At 39.6% G+C, this 24,356-nt stretch overlaps 1 protein-coding gene across 1 annotated transcript in view; it reads right to left on the reverse strand.

Annotated features, from left to right (window-relative positions):
* Positions 1–24,356, reverse strand: part of fgd6 (FYVE, RhoGEF and PH domain containing 6) — a 143,686-nt gene that overhangs the window by 50,618 nt on the left and 68,712 nt on the right. Inside the window, exons 9-15 of the mRNA XM_072562384.1 lie at positions 21,774–21,824; positions 21,624–21,682; positions 21,442–21,513; positions 10,781–10,849; positions 8,712–8,795; positions 8,289–8,368; positions 3,161–3,260 (exon numbers count right to left, since the gene is read on the reverse strand). Of these exons, the coding sequence (XP_072418485.1) occupies positions 3,161–3,260; positions 8,289–8,368; positions 8,712–8,795; positions 10,781–10,849; positions 21,442–21,513; positions 21,624–21,682; positions 21,774–21,824 (515 nt within the window). The remainder of the gene's footprint in view (positions 1–3,160; positions 3,261–8,288; positions 8,369–8,711; positions 8,796–10,780; positions 10,850–21,441; positions 21,514–21,623; positions 21,683–21,773; positions 21,825–24,356) is intronic.

The following is a 24,356-nucleotide window of genomic DNA, read 5'->3' on the forward strand; positions in this document are numbered from 1 at the left end:
TTCAAATGAAGAATGGGCAATTAGTTGAGGAACGAGTAAACTATCTACTACCACCCATGAATTGTACCCCAGTAGGTATCAGAGTCTTTCGGCATTGTGAGAAAAAGTGAGCTGGACCCTGTCCATTCTAAACATATCAAAAGAAACAAAGTATTTGCACAAGAATCTCTAACAAGTTTGATTAAATCTGATAGAGTAGATGCCATCAACACATTTTAAGTGAAGATTCAAAAGAGAGATAAGAGAGGAGGGTCTAGAAGAAAACAGCAGTAGGGTGTGTAGAGAAAGTGCATGGGAGGATGTTTGTGTGGATTATAAACCTTGTGTACATCTGTTGAGTCAATGTAGTATGTGTAACATTGAAATATGGTCAGTGAACTCTGAGTTCTCAATCTAGGTTAGAGTGGTGCTGGAAAAGTACAACAGGTCAGGTAGCATCAGAGGAGTAGGAAAATCGATGGATGAAGGGCTTTTGCCCGAAACGTTGATTTTCCTGCTCCTCGGATGCTGCCTGACCTGCTGTGCATTTCCAGCACCACTCTAATGTAGACTCTGATTTCCAGCATCTGCAGTCCTCACTTTTGCCTCGGAGTTCTCAATATTGATTTTTTGCAGAAATCAATAGCTCAGATTTTAAAAAAATTTAGCAAAATGATTATTAAACAAAAGACAACTATATAAACAATTAGCATTATACTCAACACACTTCAAGAAGTACAGCTTGTAGGAAAACATTTACACTTATACTCTAGACTTTTATAAGGAAACTGTTGCTCTGCTCAATCAAATGTTACTTATTTTCAGAAGCAATGCAGAGGATTTAGCCTGCTAAAAGAAATTTGGCTGTGTTTAAAGCCAACATCACCACAAGGTGGAGCAATGTGCACAAACGCGCAGAAAAGAACACAGGGCTACATCAGAGTAGGGCTCCATCATTACAAAGTGATGGACCAGCAGTTTAGATTAGATTAGATTACCTACAGAGTAGAAATAGGCCCTTCGGCCCAACAAGTCCACACCGACCCTCCAAAGAGAAACCCACCCCCCTATATTTACCCCTGACTAATCCACCTAACACTACGGGCAATTTAGCATGGTTAATTCACCTAACCTGCATATCTTTGGACTGTGGGAGGAAATCGGAGCACCTGGAGGAAACCCACGCAGACACGGGGAGAATGTGCAAACTCCATACAGACAGTTGCCCGAGGTGGGAATTAAACCTGGGTCCCTGGCGCTGTGAGGCAGCAGTGCTAACCACTGAATCACTGTGTTAATTCTAGTAAAGACAGCACTGCTGGTACACAATAGGAGACAAAAGCTACTGAGCATCTATGGCAATGTTAAATAATCTGATTATGAAGGTTTTGGTCCTCCAGAATACGAAATTAATTTTCACCAGCTACTCAATAGCAGTTGGTGTTCTATCATTCAAATGCAAATACAGGCAGGATATTTTTGTGACTGCACGGCCTGAATCTATATCTCTGACTCACTCATTTTACATCAAACCCTCAAATTTCCCATTGATAGTATGCACTAAACTAGAATCTCTGCTCATTTTGATCATGTGACATTAACCATACAGGCACATATTGGCAGCTCAGATCCTTGGTGCAGCAGACCCATCTTCTGGACTTCTCTGCACATGCCCAAACAGCTCCTGATGGCTATTTTTAATGGCACATACGTTGGGAACACAGAAAAATTCAAAAAATTATTATTTTAACTGCTCAATTCCTCTCATGCTACAAATTTATTACAATTAATGTCAAAATGGAAAACTTGAATTTCATTTTAAAATCTGAAATTCTATACACAGATTTTAATATCTTTCGAGCTAACATCAAAACACCAATCCTGATCTAACTTTGATGAGCAAGAACTAGAAGGTGAGGTGTTGAATAATGTAGCTCTTTCACTTCTGAACAGTTTGTCTACTAATTCTACATTCTACTAATTTGATTTGATTTGTTGTCATGTAAACCCAAGTACAGAGAAAAGCTTTGTTGCGAGCAGTACAGGCAGATCATAGTAAGCAATGAGAAGCAAAAACTTGGACAGAGTAAGGCATACAGGTTAGAACGCACAGGACAAACGTGATGCAAGATCAACATTAACAAAATCAGCATAATTTGATATTAGAGAGTGCATTATCAGTTTAATAAAGACAGGGAAGAAGCTGTTCTTGAACATGCTGGTGCATGTGTTGAAGCTCCTGTATCTTCTGCCTGCCAGAAAAGGTTGTAGGAGAGCATTACTAGGGTGGGATGGGTCTTCATAACAATGATGATTGACCACTCAGACCAGCTGTGCTCATGTTGTGAGGGGGAGGGGGAGGGTGTGTGTCTTGAAATCATCAGAACATTGTTCATAAGTTAGTTACCTCGCATAGACAAGTTAGTACTTACTACGAACTGAAATGAGACTGATTGTACAATAAACCTATTTGAGATTTTGCACTTTGTAATTTGAGAGGACAACTAATAAAAATCGTCATACACCTTAAGGTAAATTAAGTCAACAGGCAACTTTAGTTTGATCACCAAAAGATCAATTTAAAGTAACAACTGCAAGCTGTTGAATCTAGCCCACTCAACTCCTTTGAAAAGCACATCATGAAAGGGTTAAACAGACAAATTGAGTCAGTCTATTAGTCTGAATTTGTTTTTTTTTGAATAGATTTTAAACAAAGATATTTGTTGAAAAGGAGAGGCTGCCTGATCTGTACCTGTTAATTTGTTTCTTGCAATTCTGTAGATGTTTATTTTAGCATTGCCTTTTATCTTGACACTGATTCCACTTTTCTAAAGCTGTAATTGATTGGTCTATTAATAACCATAAAATCCTTTGAACTGGCATTGATTTTATGAAGTCCATCTGCATAACAGCAAAGATTCATTAAATTCTCAGTAGACTCACCATATACACACAGGCCTACCAACATTGATGTACTCCAATGAAAATTAATTCAAAACGGCTTCCGTATTGCACAAAGCAGATATAGTTTGTTCACAACACATTTTCTAGTAAAATCTTAAGTATATTAAGAATGGAGAGGGGAGAAAGCAAAACAAACCAGAACCAAAGTATCTAACGTTGTTGCATGCTGTTTAATCTATTCGCTGAAAAACTTCAAAGAACTGTATGATTATCATACCTCAAGGCTTTTACTTCCAGTGAATGTTATCCTTTTTTTTGTGTAGTCCTCAATGGCTTTGGAAATGGCTTCTAACCATTCATCTCTTTCTGCTGCTGAACTGTATCAAGAGAAGAGTTCAAAGTTCAGAATTAGTGTCGACAAACACTCTTTAAACCAAACTGGCAAACATCTGTAATACAGGGATCTAATGCTTTGACGCTCTTATATTTCATTGATTCCAATGCTTAGGTCATAAAGATTTCCTTAACACTCATTGGAAGTTGAGGGTATAAAACCCTCACCCTTATTTAACTAAATGCAGCTGTACTTGGAGTTGTGAAGCAGCCCAATTTGTTTGTTGTTTTTTCCCCCCAAAGGAAAGTGCTACTGTATTCAAACATATAAATCCATTAGTTTTAATTCTAAGATGCAGAATCAGCTCCATTACTAAAATTTAATCACACAGAACAAGAAAAATGAATTAACAATTTTACTCTATTGCTACAGAGAACATTCAAACAAGAAAGGGGTGTACTACCACTTCTTACAGAAAGATTCAAAGCCGACACAGATAGTGGCTTCTTTACGAGGCCACTCCAGTGGCATCTGCACCAAGACTGTCATCCTATAGGGCTTAATCTCCAGGCAGCCCAATAATGGTCCTAGAATTTCCTGAGCTTACAAAACCCCACACATCTTAACTGCCGAATAAAGTCAGAGTCAGCACCATGGAAACAGGTCCTTCAGCCCAACTCATCCATGCCAACCAAGTTTCTTAAACTAAACTAGCATGGTGGCTCAGTGGTTAGCACTGCTGCCTCATAGCGCCAGGGACCTGTGTTCAATTCCTGCCTCGGGCAACTGGCAGTGTGGAGTGTGCACATTCTCCCCGTGTCTGTGTGGGTTTCATCTGGGTGCTCCGGTTTCCTCCCACAGTCCAAAGATGTGCAGGTTAGGTGAATTGGCCATGCTAAATTGCCCATAGTGCTAGGTGGATTAGCCAGAGGTAAATATAGGGGGGTGGGGGGTGGGTTTCTCTTCAGAGGGTTGGGCCAAAGGGCCTGTTTCCACTCTGTAGGTAATCTAATCTAATCTAAACTAGTTCAACTCATCTGCATTTGGGCCACACCCCTCTAAATCCTTCCTATCCAAGTACCTGTCCAAATGTCTTTTCGATGTTGCAATTGTACCATCATCTACCACTTCCTCCAGCAGCTTGTTCCATATATGCATTGAAATAACTCAACAGAGGCCAGTCTCCTGTCACCAAGTCACCCTTTATTAACAAGCAGAAAGTCCTCAACATTGATCCAGCTCCCTCAGAGCCCGCTCTCAGAGCGTCAGGATGTCTGACACTCCTGTTTTTATCTATCAACCAGGACTCCTTGATTGGACCAGATTAACAGTCTCAATCAGGGAACTATGAGATCCATCTGGCTGACCTCATTACAATCTCTACACGTACCACCCATTGTGTGAAAAAGTTGCCCCTCAGTTCCCTTTTTAAACCTTTACCCTCTCACTTCAAAAGTATGTCCTATCGTTTCGGACTCACCTACACTGGAGGAACTTGGCAATTCACCTTATCTATGCCCCTCATGATTTTACAAACCTCCATAACATCACCCCTCAACTTTCTGTAATCCAGGGAAAGAAGTCCCTGCCTATACAGCCTCTCCTTATAACTCAAACCTTCCAGTCTTGGTAACATCCTTGTAAATGTTTTTTGCACTCTTTCCAGTTTAATAACGTCCTTCCTGTAGCAGGATGACATGAACTGGATGTGATACTCCAAACATGGCCTTACCAATATTTTGTACAGCCGTAATATGACATCCCAACTCCAGTACTCAATGCTCTGACCAATGAAGGCAAGCATGTTAATCGACTTCTTCATCACCCTGTCTATCTGTGATGCCATTTTCAAGGAACTATATACCTGCACCCCTAGGTGTCTCTGTTCAACTTCATTCCACAGGGCCCCAATATTAACTGTGCAAGGCCTGCCCTGGTTTCACTTATCAAGATGCAACACCTCACAGCTTCTGTTTCAGATACATAGGGATTTTCTCCATCTGCTACATTACTGGCATGACTCCATTCAAAGAACTCTCTATTAGCAATAAATTAGCACTTAAGTACATATATTCTGTCTCAAAAAAATGGACAAATTCTTCCATCATAAAGTACTGCCTCCAGGTTTTCCTTTCTACTTGATTATTTCTGCACTGTTTTTAGTTCCAGACCTAACAGTTTAACGTCAATCATGCCACTACCATAAGAAATAAAAACAATTGTATCCTAGTTTCCTGCTGAGAGATATCAGCATACTGCAGACATCCTGATGCGACAAACTAAAGATAGTTGGAAAGGGGTGCATTAATAAAAAATGCCTCGGTAAGGATCAAGGAAATTTATCAGGCCATTGACATAAGGGTTTGTTTAGAGGCAACAGGAACTAATTTTTTAATAGTACTCCAAGCAGTTGAGGTTAGAGTCAAGTTGTTGTGCAACTGATTGAGTTTGCCATCGGCAATTATAACGCGCGTACAATGTTAGGCATAGATTTAAAGCAAAAACAACAAGCCATCAACTTTATTCAGTCTTTCCAAAATAAAGAATTTGAAAAAATCCTTCAGCCAAGCTATGGAGGTAACAATGAAGTGTAACAATGTTCAAACTGTACACAATCATTCAGGCAAATTCTAACATATTAGTTGTTATTTTTGTTTTCAGAAGGAAAGGAGTAATTTCATAATCTGAATTGATGTTGCTTCTCCTCATATTGAGGAGATGCAAGGCACAGGATACTAAGGAGAATGCCTACCCTTTCAGCTGAGAGAAAAGACAACATCGAAATAAACTCAATACCCTTAATAAACAGTGCAATTGGGAGTTTCATTGGTGCTTAACCGCTTTACTATGGAGTAATAATGGACTTGTAATCATTGTTCCTATTATCATGTAATATTAAATGAGAACTTTGCAGGAGCCATGATTCCCAGCACCTCATCTTTCCTTGCAGTGTCCAGATTTATGTTTATCAACAGTCCTGCTGTCAAGAAAGGGAGACTAAATTAGCAACTCAAGTTTGCCCAAGCTCACAGTTTAGCCATCAGTTCTGCTGTCGACCCCAGTACTTCAAAACATCTTCTCTAGAATAACCATCACAACCTCTTCACAAAGTATCAAAGTAAACATAATGGTATAATAGGCTTCGGTTCAGTAATCTCATTACTTCATTGAAATCTGTGTATGAAGACTACAATGGAATTACTAGATACAGACCAAGTGCTGTTAAGTGAGAATACATTTTTTGGCTAGTTTATTCAGCCGGCGCAAACATGATTGACAGCCTTTTTCTGTGCTGTAACCTCTCTGTAGTTCACCAAGATTCTATACAATTGAAGCAAGACATCTTTACTTCTGTTCTCAAATCCTCTTGAAATGGAACCTTTCTAAATACTTGCTGAACCTGCATGCATTCAGTGCACTTTCAGACTCAGGTCCCTTTGGACACCCACATTAACTAGCCTCTCACCATTTAAGGAATTCCATGCCTTTGTTTTTTTTTCCCGACCAAAGTGAATTGCTTCACACTTATTCACACTATAGTCCATCTATCACAGTTCTAGCCCATCCAAGTCCTCTTCAAGCGTCCTGAAAAGTTACATTTTCTCTTAGTTTGGTGCCATCAACAAATTTGAAAATATTATAATTGGTCTCCAGATCCAGATCACTTAGTTGGATTGTGAACAGTTGTGCTGCCACTTGCTGTACTCTACTAATAAGTGCCTGCCATCCTGACAATTATTTGTTTAGTCCTACTCTCTGCTTTCTGTCTACTCACTAGTTCTCGATCTAAACTAGTAAGTTTCCCTTAATTACATGCGCTAATTTTATTTGCCAACCTCCTATGTTGAACCTTATCAAAAGCCTTATGAAATCTAAATAAACCACATTCTTTGGTTCTCCTTTGTCTACACTACAAGTCACATCCATAAAAAACTTTTACAAGTCTGTCAAAGATGATTTCCATTTTATAAATCCATGTTGAATCTGTCCAATTTTACAGTTTTTTTCCCAAATGCTCAGTTTTGATATCATTTATAATAGATTGTAATATTTTGCCTCATTGCACAATACCTAGTCTAGTCCTGATTCAGTCCCAATCATTGTCACGTTGCATGGTGCATGTCTCTCATGACTACCAGATCATACTTGTTTTTTTTGCACTCCAGGTCATCCATTTTGTTCCAAATGCTGTATGCATTCAGATTGATCATTCAGTTTTATCTTTTTATTCATTTTGTAAATTCAACTCTTACCTGTTGGTTGACTCTTAGATTCATACTCTCAATCTATTCCTGTCAAATCTATTTATCATTTCACTTATTAATAATATTCTCTTTAGCCTTAACTCTATTCTTAGATTTGTCACATCTTCTCAAATTTGAGACCTTGTCTCCATAATTTAGTTTAAAATTCTCTCTATTTTTCTTGTTATGCATCAAACATAGACATTGCTGGCAATTGTCAGCAGTTCTGGCAGCATCTGTGGGAAGAAAGTAGAGTTAATGTTTTGAATCCAGTGACTCTTCATCAGAACCCAGTTCTGTTAACGGTGCAGGTATTATGGCGAAGACCTTTGAGATTCTGTTTCCTAATATTGCGCCAAGCTCCTCATACTGACTGCACAGGACCTCCTCAGTCGATCTGCCTATGTCATTGAAAGCTACACAGACGATAATTATTGGATCCACCCCTCCAAGTTCCTCTCCAGCCTGAGCAGATGTGCTGAAATCTGGTACTGGGTAGACAACACAGTCATCTGATCTCACACTCTTTGCTTCAGAGGACAGACCCGATCCTCCCACTACTACCAGTCCTTCTTATTCCTCCTTCTCGAGAAGGCTCCTGTTCCTCAGTGATATAGTCAGTTAGCTTAATCCTTTGCAGCCCTCATTCTCATCTAGACAAGTTGAAAGAATCTCCAACTTGTTGGACAACTACAAAGGCTGAGGTACCTGCCCTCTAAGTCCCCTAACTATCAACAGTCACTTTTCTATAAACAGATATTGCAAATCTTGACATTGTATTAGCGATGTTATATCTATTTAACTCAGTCCTGCTGATGAGCCATTACCTTGCTGAAAGAATGAAAGATCGTTCAACACTCTCTATGTTCAGTTCATTTTGATAGGCTTCTTGAGATGGCTTACTGACCTACAGGATAGACAATATGTTTCATACATTTAAACAGGTCAACAGAAAGCATTCACCTTCATTTTGTCTGGAAAGGTATTATTAATTGAATTAAGGTCACAGCAACACACTATAGTTAATGAAATTATTCTTAATTGCCTGCTGAATACTGGTTCAACCAGATAACAGGCAACTGTATAGGAGGCAGTTGGTATGGTTTTTCAATGCATTTATTGCTCAAAGATCCTTAGAAGTGTCCACACTTTATTTACTTGGTGTGGAACATTTTCCATAAAATGATAAAATTATATTACTTTAACAATTTATCTTAAAAGAATGATAAGGAGAATCAAAAATCACTTACCTTCATACCTGCTAGAGAAAGCATATTGTTCAGCTTGAACATTCCAGATTGTACTGGTGTAGTGTACAATAACACATCATTTAGCTATAAAGGAAAACATTATAACCTAAATGTGAATTCAAAGCAATAATCAGGGTCAAAACTTAAACTTTCCTTCATAATGGTTTAGTTAGTTCCCAAACCAAGTAGTTCAACACACAAATGACCATGTGCCATACTGTTTGTATGATGAGCTGTAAATTTCAACAATCGTAAGCGATGATTCAAGGTTAGACAATTGTACACATGACTTTTGTTTTATTCTTTCACAGGATATGAGCGCTTCTATTTTGACATACATTTATTGTTCATTTTTAACTGCCCTCAAATAGATGGTCATGAGCTACTTTCTTGAAACATTTCATTTGTTGTGGTGTAGATATGCCCATATTGTGCTTATGAAGGGAGTCCTTGCATTTTAACCCAATAACACTTAAGGAATGGTGATATAGTTCCAAGTCAGAATGGTAAGTGATTGGAGGGGAATTTGGAAGTGGTGCATCTGCTGCCCTTGTCCTTCTAGGCAGTGGGTTTGGAAAGTGCTGTTGAGGGACCTTGAATAAATTACAGCAGTGCATTTTTCATTTTGTACATACTGCTGCTCCTGTGTGTTGGCGGGGGAGTAAGTAAATGCGTAATGTGAGAGTTGGGATGCCAATCAAGCACACTGCTTTGTTCTGAATACTATCAGGCTTCTTTAGTCTTGTAGGAATTGTACTGACCAAGTCAAGGGGGGAGTATTCCAATACACCTTGTAGATGGATCGTAGTCAAATTTGAGGAGTCAGAAGGTGAGTTATTCAGCGCAGAATTAACAGACACTTGAATCACAGTATTTCTAGGCTGGTCCAGTTCTGTCTCTGATTAACAGTTGATATCCATGTCAATGACACCCTCCACTACATTGCTGTTGTTTGAGAGTAGACTTACACAGTAGTAATTGTCTAGATAGATTTGTTGTGCCTTTTGTATCCACTATTAAGTGGTTAGTAGGTTTTGCAATTAACTCAAAAATGATATCAGAAACCATCCAGAACAATGGTACTCAGCTTTTAACTGACACTAACATCTGTCTGTTTAAAACTTCCCAACACGGAGTGCACATTGAGACATGGAGAACATTCAACAAAATGTAGATGAAAATTACCGTAGATGTTGCAATTTGTACTGAAAACAACAAATGCTGGAGATCACAGTGGGTCAGACAGTATCCATGGAGAGAGAGCAAGCTAACATTTTGAGTCGAGATGACTCTTCGTCAGAGTTAGCTTGCTCTCTCTCCATGGATACTGTCTGACCCACTGTGATCACCAGCATTTGTTGTTTTCAGTCATGGAGAGCATTCAATGTTGGCCTGCATTTGAAAAAGCAATGTTCAAAATCGATGCTATGAAGCTTGCGCTATATGAGAGAGATTGAAAATTATTGACTTTGTCAACAAGAAAACTGAAGTCCCAGCACATGATGGGCTTTCAGCTGAAGTAAAGAAACAGAAATTAAATATGATGACTTTAACATTCAGGATGAAAGTCTGGCCTTGGTGACAACAGAAGATGAATCATCAGCAAAGGCCATGTCAAAGCAAAACTGGAGGGGGTATTAGAGGAATTCCAACATCCCTTGTGGACTATGACTAATTATGGATAGATTAGTACAGACTGTCACAAATACAGCTGCACACTGGAAATTCCTGAAAGAAATGTCATTAGATACTAACTAGTATCTTAGTAGTACACTGGCAGCACAAAAGACTAGCTCAATGCCAGCTCTCTGGTGGAACTATCCAATTAATTCCATCTGTCTGCTCTTTCCTGGTAGCTTTGTACACTTTATTCCCAGTCTTAAATCTTCATGAAATTAAATGAGTTCATTTGAGAAAATTTCTCTCACTTACAGGCATCCGAATTTAAGCAAATTATCGTGTTTATTGGATTGCAACAACATCTAACAAAATTAAAAATTACATAAAGCACAAAACATGTAGCAAAAATATGGGTTAGATGTAGAGGATTTAAAGACAAAATTACATACCAAAAAAAACATTCGGGGCTGCATAACCTTTCTAGACAGCTTCATCAAAGTGCCTTCCTTCAAAAAAACCTAGTCAGAGAGAAACAACATGATCATGCTATTAGTTACTGTATTAAGCAGACATGACAGATTTCTTTGGAAACAATGCACTATTCAAACTTACCTCATAGCTCAGACCATTCAAACCAGACTTCCTGGTAAATCTCCTCTGCACTCTCTCTGTTGCAATGACATCCTTTCTATAATGTGGTAACCAAAACTGCAAGCAGTACTCCAATTATGGCCTAACCACTGTTTTGTACTAGTCCAACGTAATTTCTCCGCTCTTGCATTCTCTCACTCAGCTAATAAAGGCCATAATAAATCCCACATCCCATATGCCTTCCTAACCACCTTATCTACCTAGCCTGCATCTCCAGGGATCTGTGAATATATACATCAGGGTTCCTCTAATCTTCAGTACTTTCCAGGGTCTTACCACCCATGATTTAAATACTTGCCTTGTCATCCTTCCCCATCTGCATTACCTTACACTGTTTCGGGGTGTATTCCATTTGTCACTGCCCTTGACCAGTCTGTTGATATGTTCCTGTGGTTTACAGCTATCCTCCAAAGCCCTTCTAACACCATAACAATTTTCAAATCATCTGTAAACTTCTTGATCATACCCATTACATTGTCATACTGCACAGAAGAGGTCCTTCTGCCCATCGTGTCTGCGCCACTTACATTTAACTTTAAATCATTAAAATACCAAACAGCCAGGATACTGCAGAACTCCACTAGAAACTTTCAATCACAAAAACATCTCTGTACCATCGCCCTCTGCCTCCTGTCCCTTGACTAATTTTGGATCCAATATTGCATTTTGCTTTGGATCCCACAAACTCTTACTTTTTAAAAATCAGCCTGCCATAAAGGATCTTATCAAAATCTTCATTAAAGTCATGTTGACTATCAAATACATTAGAGGAGAAAGTGAGGTCTGCAAATGCTGGAGATCAGAGCTGAAAATGTGTTGCTGGAAAAGCGCAGCAGGTCAGGCAGCATCCAAGGAACAGGAGAATCGACGTTTCGGGCATAAGCCCTTCTTCGGGAACGAGGAAAGTGTGTCCAGCAGGCTAAGATAAAAGGAAGGGAGGAGGGACTTGGGGAAGGGGCGTTGGAAATGCGATAGGTGGAAAGAGGTCAAGATGAGGGTGATAGGCCGGAGTGGGATGGGGGCGGAGAGGTCAGGAAGAAGATTGCAGGTTAGGAAGGCGGTGCTGAGTTCGAGGGATTTGACTGAGACAAGGTGAGGGGAGGGGAAATGAGGAAACTGGAGAAATCAGAGTTCATCCCTTGTGGTTGGAGGGTTCCTAGGCGGAAGATGAGGCGCTCTTCCACCAACCATTCATGTTGCTATGGTCTGGTGATGGAGGAGTCCAAGGACCTGCATGTCCTTGGTGGAGTGGGAGGGGGAGCTGAAGTGTTGAGCTACGGGGTGGTTGGGTTGGTTGGTCCGGGTGTCCCAGAGGTGTTCTCTGAAACGTTCCGCGAGTAGACGGCCTGTCTCCCAAATATATCAAATGTATCAAATACATTACCCTCATCAACACTCATGCTTCTCATTTCAAACATTTGCTCAAATTTATCAGACACAACCTTCCTTTAGAGCCATGCTGATTATCCCCAATTAATCTTTGTCTCTCCAAATGCAAATATATTTAGTCCTTGAGAATCTTTTCTAATACCTTTCCAACCACTGATGTTAGATTGACTAGCTCCAATTTCTTGGTCTATCCATACCTCACCTTTTTAATAATGAGACTATGTTAGTAGGCCTCCAGGACCTCTGGCACCTCATCTTTGGACAAAGAGGATTTGAACATTGCTGGCAGTGCCCTGATACTTCCTACTTTGCCTCCGTGGTAGCCTAGGATGCTTCTCACCCAAGCTTGTAGATTTACTCACTTTTTAAGACTGCACAAGTATATCCTCTCTGTTTACTTAATTTCTTTTAATATTTTACAGTGTCCATCCTGGTATCCTGATGTCCAGCATGTCCTTTTCCATGGTGAAGACTAACACAGTATTCCTTGAGAATTGAACCAACACATAGATTGCCTCAGTGGTCCCTAATGGGCCCTACTCTTTCCCTAGTTATTCTCTGTCCTTTATATACTTTAAACACCCATCCAGATTTTCCATTATGCTACCCACCAATTCTTTCTCATGTACTCTGTTAGCTATCCTACTTCCCTTTTTAAGTTATCCCTGCACTTCTATTCCCCAATCAGGATCTGTGCCAAATTGAGCCCTCTGTACTTGTCACAAACTTCTCTTTTTTCTTCTTAGTCCTAACTGTAATCAGTAAGAGATTCAAGACTTATGGGGAGAAAGCAGGAAAGTGTTGAAGATTAGCAGATCAGCCACAATCTCATTGTATGGTTGAGGAGACTCAATGGCCTGTGCAGCTTACTTCTCCATCTTATGATTTATCCCTCTTGACAGAGTTCCTCAGTCTTGGTCACACTTTTTGTCTTTGTGGAATGTGTTTGCCCTGTACACTTTCATTTTTTTCTTCTTTCAATGCCTGTTGTTACTATGACATAGTTTTATCTGCAAGTATCTGATCCCAGTCCACTTTGGCCAAACTGTATCCATCTTATTGAAAATAGCCTTTCCCCAGTTTTGAACTTTTATTCCTCACCCATCATTATCATTTTCCATAACTATCCTAAATCTGAATTATGGTCACTATCTTCAAATGCTCCCCTGCTCCATCCACTTATCTGAGCTAATTTCCAAATATTAGGTTCAGAACTACCCCTCCCTTTTTCAGTTATGCAGTAAGAACATTATCCTGGTTGCAATTTAAGAATTTTGGACCCTTCCTACCTTACACACTAAACCTTGCCTATTAATATTTAGATGGTTAAAATATGTAACCATGACTACCTTATTATCTTTACAGTTCTCTGATATTTGATAACATTAATGATTGTCTGTCTCTCCTTGATTATTTAGGGGCCTATAGCGTGTATTCAACAGTGTATTTGCCCCTTCTGTGTTTTTGTTTCTATCCAAATATCTTAATTCGATGATCCTTCCAAGATGTCATCTCTCCTCAGAATAAGAATTAATTCCTCAATCAATATTGTGACCGCTCTTCTATTTCTCTATCTTATCTGAATATATTATAACCAGGAATGTTGAGCAGCAAATCCTACCCGTCTTACAGCTCTCAGTCATAGCTATGATATCATAACCTCACAAGATTATCTGCACCCTCAACTCGTCTGCCTTATCCTCAGGCTCTGTGCATTATTTTTCCTTGCTAAACTCACTTCATTCTTATCTAGGCTATGTTTCCTCTGCCTTCCAGATTAATTCCATCTCAGCTTCTCACTCCTCTAAAATACTTGCAAAGATCTCATTCCCCTACCAATCTAGTTTAAATCCACCTAACAGCAACAGCAAAATTCCATGTGACAAAGATGACCCTGTTCTTGTTCAGATGTGACATGTCCAACTTGTATAGGTCCTCCAAGAACAGCCCCAATGCCTGAGGACTCTTAAGTGTTCCCTCCTGCACTCTCTCTCTCCAGCCACGCAGTAGTCTTTGTATTCCTATACTCACTACTGCATGGCATCAGGGCTAATCCAGTCTTTGAAGTTATACTTTTCAATTTCCCAGGGGTCACTCCCTAAGGTTAGCTGCAGGACCTCATTTCTCTTTCCTCATGTGCCATGGTCCCAACACAAGGCTGTAAGAAGTAGGATCAGAAGTAGGTCATTTAGCACATCCAGTCTGCTCCTCCATTCAGTGAGATCGTGGTCTATTTGATCATCTTCAAGTCCTCTTTCCAGCTGTTTCTAGACTACCCTCGATTCCCTTACTGACTAAAAGTCTTTCGATCTCACTTAATGATCTAGCAAAATGGATTTCTACAGGGAAGAATTGCCCAGATTCACTGCTCTCTGAGGAGAAATTACTGATCTCTGTTTTAAACGTGTAACCTCTTAGATTATGCTGAGATTATGCCCCCTGAGCCTAAGCTCTCCCACAAAGCGAAACAAACCTTCTACATCTATCCAGTCAGGTCCCCAAAGAATCTTGTATATTTCAGTCAGGTTGCCTCTCACTCTTCTAAACCCCAATAAGTAAAGACCCAATCTACTCAATCTCTCCATAGAAGACAGTACCTACAACCTGATATCAGTGTAATGAACCCTCTCTGGACTGCCTCCAAAACTAGTACATTTTTCATTAGATAAAGGTCCCAAAACTGTGCACAATACTCTAACTGCTGTCTGACCAGTGCCTTGTATAATTTTAGCAAAGACTCCCTATTTTTAAGATCCATTCCTTTTGAAATAAAGGCTAACATTCCATTTGCATTCCCTATTATCAGCTGAATTCGGATGCTAGCTTTTTGTGATTCTTGAATGAGGGCTCCCAAATTCCTGTGTCCTGTAGTCTTCTGCAGTCTTTCTCCATTCAAACAATATTCAGCTTTGTTTGTTGTGCCGAAATGCATAACCTCACATTTCCCACATTACATTCAATCTACCAAGTTTTTGTTCACTTGCTTAACCGGTTGATAATCCTTTGCAAAATCTTTGTCATTTTCACTATTCTGCTTTCCCACCTATTTCTGTGTTAACTGCAAACTTGGCCATGGTTAATTCACTTTCCTCATTCAAGTTATTAACATATATTGTAAATAATTGTGGCCCCAGCACTGGTTTCTGTGGCATACAACTAATTATTGCTTGCTATGGATTGCAACCTCAAGCTGTTCACCCTTGTCCTTCAGAATGTGAAACCCTTGACCCTTGCACCCAGGAGGCAATGTACCATTGTGAAGTCCATGGTCATGGAAATGCTTGTCTACTCCCCTTGCTAATGAATCCCCTACCACTACTACCCTGCTCAAGCCTGTGCAGCTGAACAACACATAGCACTTTGGAACTGGCTGGCTGGCATGCACAGAGGAACCGTCACTCTTGTTATTTTCCAAGGCTGTAAAATGCTTTGTGAATGAGATAGACTGAGGGGATTCCCTCACTAATTGATTGACAAGTTCCCTCTAAACTACATGGCTGTATAACTTCTTGGATGTTCCATGCACACAAATAGATGTATAGAGGTCATTCCAACACTAACACCTGACTTTGGAAGCTGCTGCCATGCATGGATCTGAGGTCCGCGCAGCAGGAAATGTAATCAGAGGGAAGTTTGCTGCCTAATCACTACATTCTGTCTGACAGTTGCCAAATCTTCTTTTCCTGAACTTAGAATCATAGAGATGTACAGCACAATACACTTCAGGCCAACTCATCCATGCCGGATAGATATCCTAGATAAATATAGTCCCATTTGCCAATATTTGTCCCATATCCCTCTAAACCCTTCCTGTTCATATACCCATCCAGATGCCTTTTCAATGTTGTAATTGTACCAACCTCCATCACTTCCTTTGGTACTTCATTCCATTCACACAGTACCATCTGTGTGAAGAAGTTTCCCCCATGTCCTTTTAAATCTTTCCCCTCTCAACTTAAACCTATGCGCCGTCTACCTCTGGACTCTCCCCGACCGTAGGAAAAGACCTTGTCTATTTCCCTATTCATGCCCTCATAAGTTGCAGGATGACCACATCCAAAAACTTGCTATCCGCAAACATCTCGGCTTTATTGTATTTGGTACTCGAGTCCCAAAACCCAGAGCTAGAGTTACTCCACCCAGAAGCTTCTCCTGCATGTACAGCCATCTAGACCATCAGGAGTACCTACAACTTTCCACATAGTGCAGAATGTACACGTCACAGACCGGAGACCCCCAGACACACCTTGACTAAATAAAATGTATTTTTTTGTAACCTTACACCTACTTAAATAACGACGAGCAAATTCTAAGATACAATGTCAAACAACCAGAACCCCCCTAACTCTGTCAAAAGAATGAAATTTAATTTTGAAGATATTAATTACCTATTGGAAGGTGTAAGCTGTACTCAAGGTCTTAACTTAAATCAGTTAAAAGAGCCAGGAGAAACACCCAGTTACCTCCCGGCTCTCCTGTGAGGCCAAACTTATCAGTTCCTGGGATTTCTCCACTCATTGTGCTCCTTTTAACCTCGCTGCCACTGCACCTGAAATCCACACAGGTCCATTGCCGAAGTATTGACGTCTGTCTTACCTGTCCCATTCCTTTCTATGTTCAGTGATGCATTATCACAACAAGCAACAGCAGAGATTATTATCAGTGCTAAGTGTTAACACTAAGCATGCCACCCTTTACTTACTGAACTACAGAACTATGGAATGGTTACAACATTGAAGCAAACTATTCAGCTCATTGTGACCATGTTAGAGCTCTTTCAGAGCTATTCATCTAGCCCCACTGCTCTGTCTTTTGCCTGTAGCCCTGCAAATCTTTTATCTTCAGGTGTTTAATTGATTTCCTTTCGAAAGCCATGAGTGAATCTGTACCCATTACATGCTCATGCGGAGCATTCCCAATCTGAACTACTGTGTAAAAATGTTTTTCCTTATAATCGCTGGCATTTTTTCCAATTACAAGAACTCAATGACTTTTGGTTATGAACCCTTGTGCCAAAGGGTTTCTCATTTCTGGAACCTTTTGCATAATTCTTTGTTACACTCCTTCAAATATATTCTGAAACTGTTGTATCCATAATTGTAGACAATACTATAGCTGATGCTGGACTTCATTTTAGAAAGGAGTTACATTAACTTCCTTGCTTTTGTATAGATTGCCTCGATTTTTATGCTTTGATAAATGCTTTCCAAATTTGCCCTGCCATCTTCAATGATTTGTGCACATATAACCTAAGGTCCTTCTGCTCATACATCCTCTATCCTCTTTAAAATTGTACCCTTTAAATTATACTGCTGTTCCTTGTTTTTGTTAACCAAGTGTATCACGCTTTCCCATAATAAGTTTCATCAGTCACACATATGCCCATTGCACCATCCAGTCCATATGCTCTTGAAGTTTATTATTGTTCTCATAATTCACAAAGTTCATAATATTTCTAAATTTTGAAATTGTACCTTGTGCACTGAAATCCAGGTCACTCAGCCAACGTTGTATCCATGCTGCCATTGTACTTTTCACTCCACAGGTTTTAACTATACTGGCAACACTTCACCAAATGTTCTTTAAAATCCATGTGCATGATGTCAACTGCTATAGGCTTAACAACCCTTACTTCATCAGAAAACTCTATAGTTGTATCTGAGTTTCCCTTTATATATCCCATCCTAGCTTTCCTATCCAATTTGTCCAAGAGACTATTAACTTGGTTTAGGATTTAGTTTCTAAATACTTTCCCATAGTTGAAGCTAAACTGGTTGGCCTAGAATTATAGTGATTATTGCACCTTACTTTAAACAGTAATATAACATTTACAAGTTTCTTGTTCTCTGACATCACTCCATATCAAATGATGATTGGAAAATAATGGCCAGTGCCTCCAGAGCTTTCGTCTTTACTTGCCTCAGCATCTTCAGATGCATCTAATGTCATCCTAGTGGCTTACCAACTTTGAAATATAGGCAGCTTTTCTCATACCTTCTCTTTATCAACTGTTATTGTCTCATTACCTCCATCAACATCATCTTCCTTGGTAAAGACACATGCAAAGATTTCATTTAGTGCCCCAGCCAAACCCTTTGTTTCATGCATAAATCAACATTTTGATCCCTAGGTAGCCCTAGTCCTTCCATTTTAACTCTCTTTGCTATCTATATGCCTGTTGAAGAACTTTCAATTCCCTGTTATGGTGGCTGTCAGTCTCTTCTCGTACTCTGTCCGAGTTACTCTCACTTTTTTACCTCTCATCCATACTTGCTACATTCAGCCTAGATCTCACTTCTATCATCATTGTGACATTTATCGTATGCATCCTTTTTTCACTTCTTCCTCTCTATCTCAATCATCATATTGGAAGTAGGCTCAATTTTGTTTATACTACCTATCCACCTTGTGGGGATGTGCCAAAACTGTATTCAATCTATTTCCTCTTTAAAGGAGCCCTTTATTCAGTTATATTTTAGCCTGATAATTTTTGATTCCAGTTTCCTGAGTCAGGTCCATTTTCACCATCCCAAAAATACATCCCCCTCTTCTTAACCTTTACACTATGGACTACCACAGTCTGAGAATGATAGTAACTACAGCTGCCTATAATTTTTGCACCTCTATAAAAGCCGCTTTCAAATTTGCTCCTCTATACCTTGCCCAGTAGTTGGAGGCTGATAGAATATGCCTAAGAACAGGAACTTTGTGAACTATGAGAAGGATAATAAACTTCAAGAGCAGGATGGTGCAATTGGCATATGTGTGAATGATTAAATTGATTGTAGGAAAGTGTGATATGATACACAACGTTAAAATTACCTTGTTGTTTGTTAGCTCCAACCAAATAAATTCTCTCTGATTCCTGTGGGACACTTTCTCTCTAGCACCAAACTGTTATCTTTAAAATCAGTACTGTCGGACCCATTCCTCATTTCTTCCCTGAACATTACGTTTGAACAGGAACTTTTACTAACCAGTCCTAACCTTTCTGGAGCCAGATCTCCATTACTGCCACAATATCAAGCCCCTACATGCTGATCTGTGCCTGCAACTTACCAACCTCATTCATTACACAATCACATACAGGTAGTTTCCCTATTACACACGTTTCGTAAATGCAATTTGGCTGTAATGCAGTTTGTGAATTGCAGTCTTTTTTTTAATAAAGCGAACTGCCGTTCGCTGTTTTATGATTCCATCCCCTGTATGATCAGCTGGCTGTGATTTATTCTGCTGGTGCATTTATTGCAACAGGTTATTGTTTGTGTGTGTGTACTTTTTTTTGCTTCTATCTGCAACTGAGTTGGGGAAGCGAACATTGGAATATTTTGCTGGAGTGCTTACTGGGATCATGCACGGAGTTGGGGGTTGGGGCCAAGGAACAGGAAGAGAGAAATAGATAGATATGGAACAAAAGAGGGTTCAAATACAGCAATTTCCACTGAATGTTGGAGAGTAAGCAGGGCCTTTTGTTAAGCAGAGGCTCAGTTGCTGCCTATCTGAAGCTTCGACATATGGTGACTTTACAAGAGAGGATGTGTGTGTTGAAAGAGGGAGGTGTGAAACAAAGGGCAGACCACTGGCAAGCCTCATCACTCCCCACACCACCCATCCCCAAGTTATGCTTGATCCAAGTTCACCCAATCACTGTTTGAAAGCAGGTGGTGTGGGGATTGGGTTGAGTGGATCTGAGAGTCTCAGCCTCTCATCCTCTCTGAAACCCAAGACCCATCAAAACCTCCAGCTGTTCAGAGCATCCCAGCCCTTTAGCCACCTCGTCAAAAAAAAGATTTTACTCGCACCAAAAAAAAAACTTCCAGAAGTTTCAAAATGCTTAATGGCACAGAGTGGATTGTGGATAAACTCCACTCTGCAAGAAACTGGGAATACAACAATACACTGGGAAATTTTGCTTGTAAAACTTGGCATTTTTGTTACTGACCAGAAATGGCCAGGTTCGCTAAACTGGAGTCACCAATCCCGTTTTTCCTATAGGCCCCATTACTTTTATTGCGTGATTTTCTGCAACACCGTGTCACACAGGAAAGCAACTACTTTATAGGAGGACTGCACGTACATGCATTGCAAACCTAATTTTGATCTTATTCCCAAGTGCAATCTGACTCTCCCATTTCTTTGTGCCATTTGTTTTCTCTTTCTAATGTTGAAATATGGTTCCGACCCTGCTACTTAATTTGTTTAAACCATCCCCTACAACCATAACACCTTACAAGAACAATGGTCAAATTTCTGTTGGGGTGCAACCCATCTATCCTGTGCAGGTCCCAGTGTCCCACGAATTTAAAGCCCTCCTTTCTGTTCTGTCTTCCTGTTCCTATACTAACTTGTAAATATATGATGTGGAGGTGCCAGTGTTGGACTGAGGTGAACAAAGTTAAAAATCACACAACACCAGGTTATAGTCCAAAAGGTTAATTTGGAAGTAGAAGTTTTCAGAGCGCTGCTCCTTCTTCAGGTAGATAGTGGGGCAGGATCATAAGAATTTATAGTAAAAGATCGCAGTGTCATACAACTGAATCGAAAGCTGCAACCCATTCTAAGTGATTCAGACTTAACAATCTAGGTTCGTTCAATACATCACATCAGTTGTATGACACTTTAATCTTTTACTGTAAATTGTGTCCAATGATCCTGCCCCACTCACCACCTGATGAAGGAGCAGTGCTCCAAAAGTTTGTACTTCCAAACAAACCTGTTGACTATAACCTGGTGTTGTGAGATTTTTTAACTCTGCAAATATATAAAACTTAAAAATTTTGAGCAACAGTGTATTACATTTCAACAGATATACCTCTTACTAGATCAATGTCTTTTGAGAGTAAATCTTTGCGTCAGCATTACAATGTTGCAGCGACTGCATTTATCAATTTTACAATGTTTGAGCCAGCAGCACAAAATAAGAATAGCCAGATTATTAAAAGGGTTTGGGTCTAGATATACAAGAAAAATAAATGAAAGATGCATCTCCTTTTCTGTACTCCATAGTTTACAAAATTCCCTTTAAATATTTGAATAGAAGTTTCTGTTGTCAGTCAGCAATAATTACCCTTCCAGGCTGTACAATCTCTTGTTGGCCATTTAGGCTATATTGAATCTGCATCAGCTTCTGGAAGTTATCCTAGAGGCGGAGGGAGAAAAAGACAACTTTAAGATTACAGCTAGTTTCTAAAAAAAAATCAAACAGAGCAATGAATTACTAATAGTAGTGAGTTAAATTTGTTTACTTACCCCTTGTTTCATTATGTCATTAGCATGGTTTGCTACTTCTACAACAATGGCAAGAGCAGCTGACAACAGAAAGATAATCAGCAGTATCTTAGTATATGAAAGCCAAAAATGCTACTATTTTATAAACAATTATTTGAGATGATTTAATACCTTGAGTATCTTTGTAGTCAGCACAGTCTTTTGACAGGTTCTTCATATAATCTGGAATACACAGAAGTTTCAGTCAGAGTATGCCTTAAGCTACTTGTAGGTTAAAAATATACATTTTCTCCCAATGGCTGGGTACCTTTATTCAGTACATGAAAGAACCAGAGAGAGCAGATGTGATCTGTATTGAAGATCACAAATGTGGTTCAATAGCCCCTTTGAAAATGACTCCAAAAGGAACAATGGATTTAAGAAAGGGTTCAAATAGTCATTAACCAGCCTGCCTGTAGTCACCATTAAGGCTCACTTCTTACAGCAATCAGAAATGAGGAGTAAATATTGGCTTTGACAAGGACATCTAGTTCATAAGTATGTATATTTTTAAAAACTGCAATATTAATATTAGTATCTTTGACATTGTAACCCAGTTTAAAAAGAAATGTCTTTGAGGCGAGAAGAGAAAGATGGAAAAGGAAAAGGGAAAATATATTTGATTGTCAAATGTTTCTATAAGATTGTCAATTCCTTTCTTTTAAAAAAAATGCTAGATGACATCTAAAAACATTAAGTTTATGTTGATTTTGAAAAAAGTAATATTGAATGTGGTTTCCAACCTGCTAAGTAATGTAATCATAGAAACATTGAAGATAGGAGCAGAACTAGGCCATTCCACCCCTCAAGCCTGTTCTACGATTCATCATGATCATGGTTGATCATTGAGCTCAATGTCCTAATCCCATCCCCCACCCTCCCCTCCCATATCCTTTGATCCCTTTAGCCACAAGAGCTATGTCTACCTCCTTATTGAAACCACAATGTCTTAGCCTCAATCACTTTCTGTGGTAGTGAATTTTGCAGGCTCCCCACTCCCTAGGTGAAGACATTTATCCTCATCTCAGTCATAAAAAGCTTGCCCCTTATCCTTGAACTATGGTCCCTGGTTCTGAACTCCACCACCATCGGGAACATCCCTCCTGTATCTAACCTGTTAGAATTTGATAGGTTTCTATTAGATCTCCTCTCATTCTTCTAAGCTTCAGTGAATACATCCTAACCAACTCAATGTCTCCACATACTTAAATCCTGGCATTCCAGGAATCAATTTGGTAAACCTTCACTGCACTCCCTCTGCAGCATGCATATCCTTCCTCAGATAAAGAGACCAAAACGGGCACACAATACTTCAGGTGAAGTCTCATCAATGCATTTGTTAAGACATGGGATAAACCCCTCTGCTAATTTAAACGAACCACACAGAAAGATTCATTTCATGCTGTAGTCTGTTAAAATTTAAGAGGCAAAGAACTATCCCAAAGGTCACTATTGAAAGTAAAAATTAACAACTTTATTTTGGATGTAGGTTTGCTCGCTGAGCTGAAAGGTTCATTTCCAGATGTTTCGTTACCTTACTAGGTAATATCTTCAGTAGATCTCATGCGAAGCAATGCTGAAAATTCCTGCTTTCTATTTATATGTTTGGGTTTCTTTGAGCTGGTGTTGTCATTTCCTGTGGTGAAGTCACTTCCTGTTCCTTTTCTTAGGGGTGGTAGATGGCGTCTAACTCGATGTGTTTGTTGATAGAGTTCCGGTTGGAATGCCATGCTTCTAGCAATTCTCATGCGTGTCTTTGTTTGGCTTGTCCTAGGATGGATGTATTGTCTCAGTCAAAGTGGTGTCCTTCCATCTGTATGTGAAGATACTAGTGAGAGAGGGTCATGTCTTTTTGTGACTAGTTGGTGTTCATGTATCCTGGTGGCTATTTTCTGCCTGTTTGTCGAATGTGGTATTTGTTACAGTCCTTGCACGGTATTTTGTAAATGACATTAGTTTTGCTTGTTGTCTGTATAGGGTCTTTCAAGTTCATTAGCTGCTTTTTTAGTGTGTTGGTGTGTTGTGGGCCACCATGATGCCAAGAGGTCTGAGTAGTCTGGCAGTTATTTCCAAGGTGTCTTTGATGTAGGGGAGAGTGGCTAGGCTTTCTGGAGGTGTTTAGTCTGCTTGTTTGGGTTTGTTGCTGAGAAATCATTCATTGGGTACTCGTTGTTTTTGAATACATGGTATAGGTGATTTTCATCTGCTCTGCGTAGTTCTTCTGTACTGCATTGTGTGTTGGCTCGTTGAAATGTTCTGATGCAGCTTCATTTGTGGATGTTGGGATGATTGCTTCTGTAGTTCAATATTTGGTCTGTATGTGTTGTTTTTCTATAAACGCTGGTTTGAAGTTTCTCATTGGCTGTTCGCTCTACTGTGACATCTAGGAATGGCAGTTTGTTGTTGATTTCCTCCTCTTTAGTGAATTTTATGCCAGTAAGGGTATTATTGATGGTCGTGAAGGTTTCCTCTAACTTGTTTCATTTAGTGATGACAAAGGTGTCATCCATGTAAAGGACCCAGAGTTTGGTTTAGATAGTTGACAGAGCTGTTGGCTCAAGTCTCTGCATTACTGCCTCTGCTAAGAACCCTGATATCGGAGATCCCATGGGTGTTCCATTGGTTTGTCTGTAAGTTCTGTTGTTGAAGGTGAAGTGGGTGAAGGCATAGGTCCACTGCTTGATGATATTCTCCTTGTTGATGAAGTTAGTGGTG

Source organism: Chiloscyllium punctatum, chromosome 44 (assembly GCF_047496795.1).
Source record: "Chiloscyllium punctatum isolate Juve2018m chromosome 44, sChiPun1.3, whole genome shotgun sequence".
NCBI classification, from domain to species: Eukaryota; Metazoa; Chordata; class Chondrichthyes; order Orectolobiformes; family Hemiscylliidae; genus Chiloscyllium; species Chiloscyllium punctatum.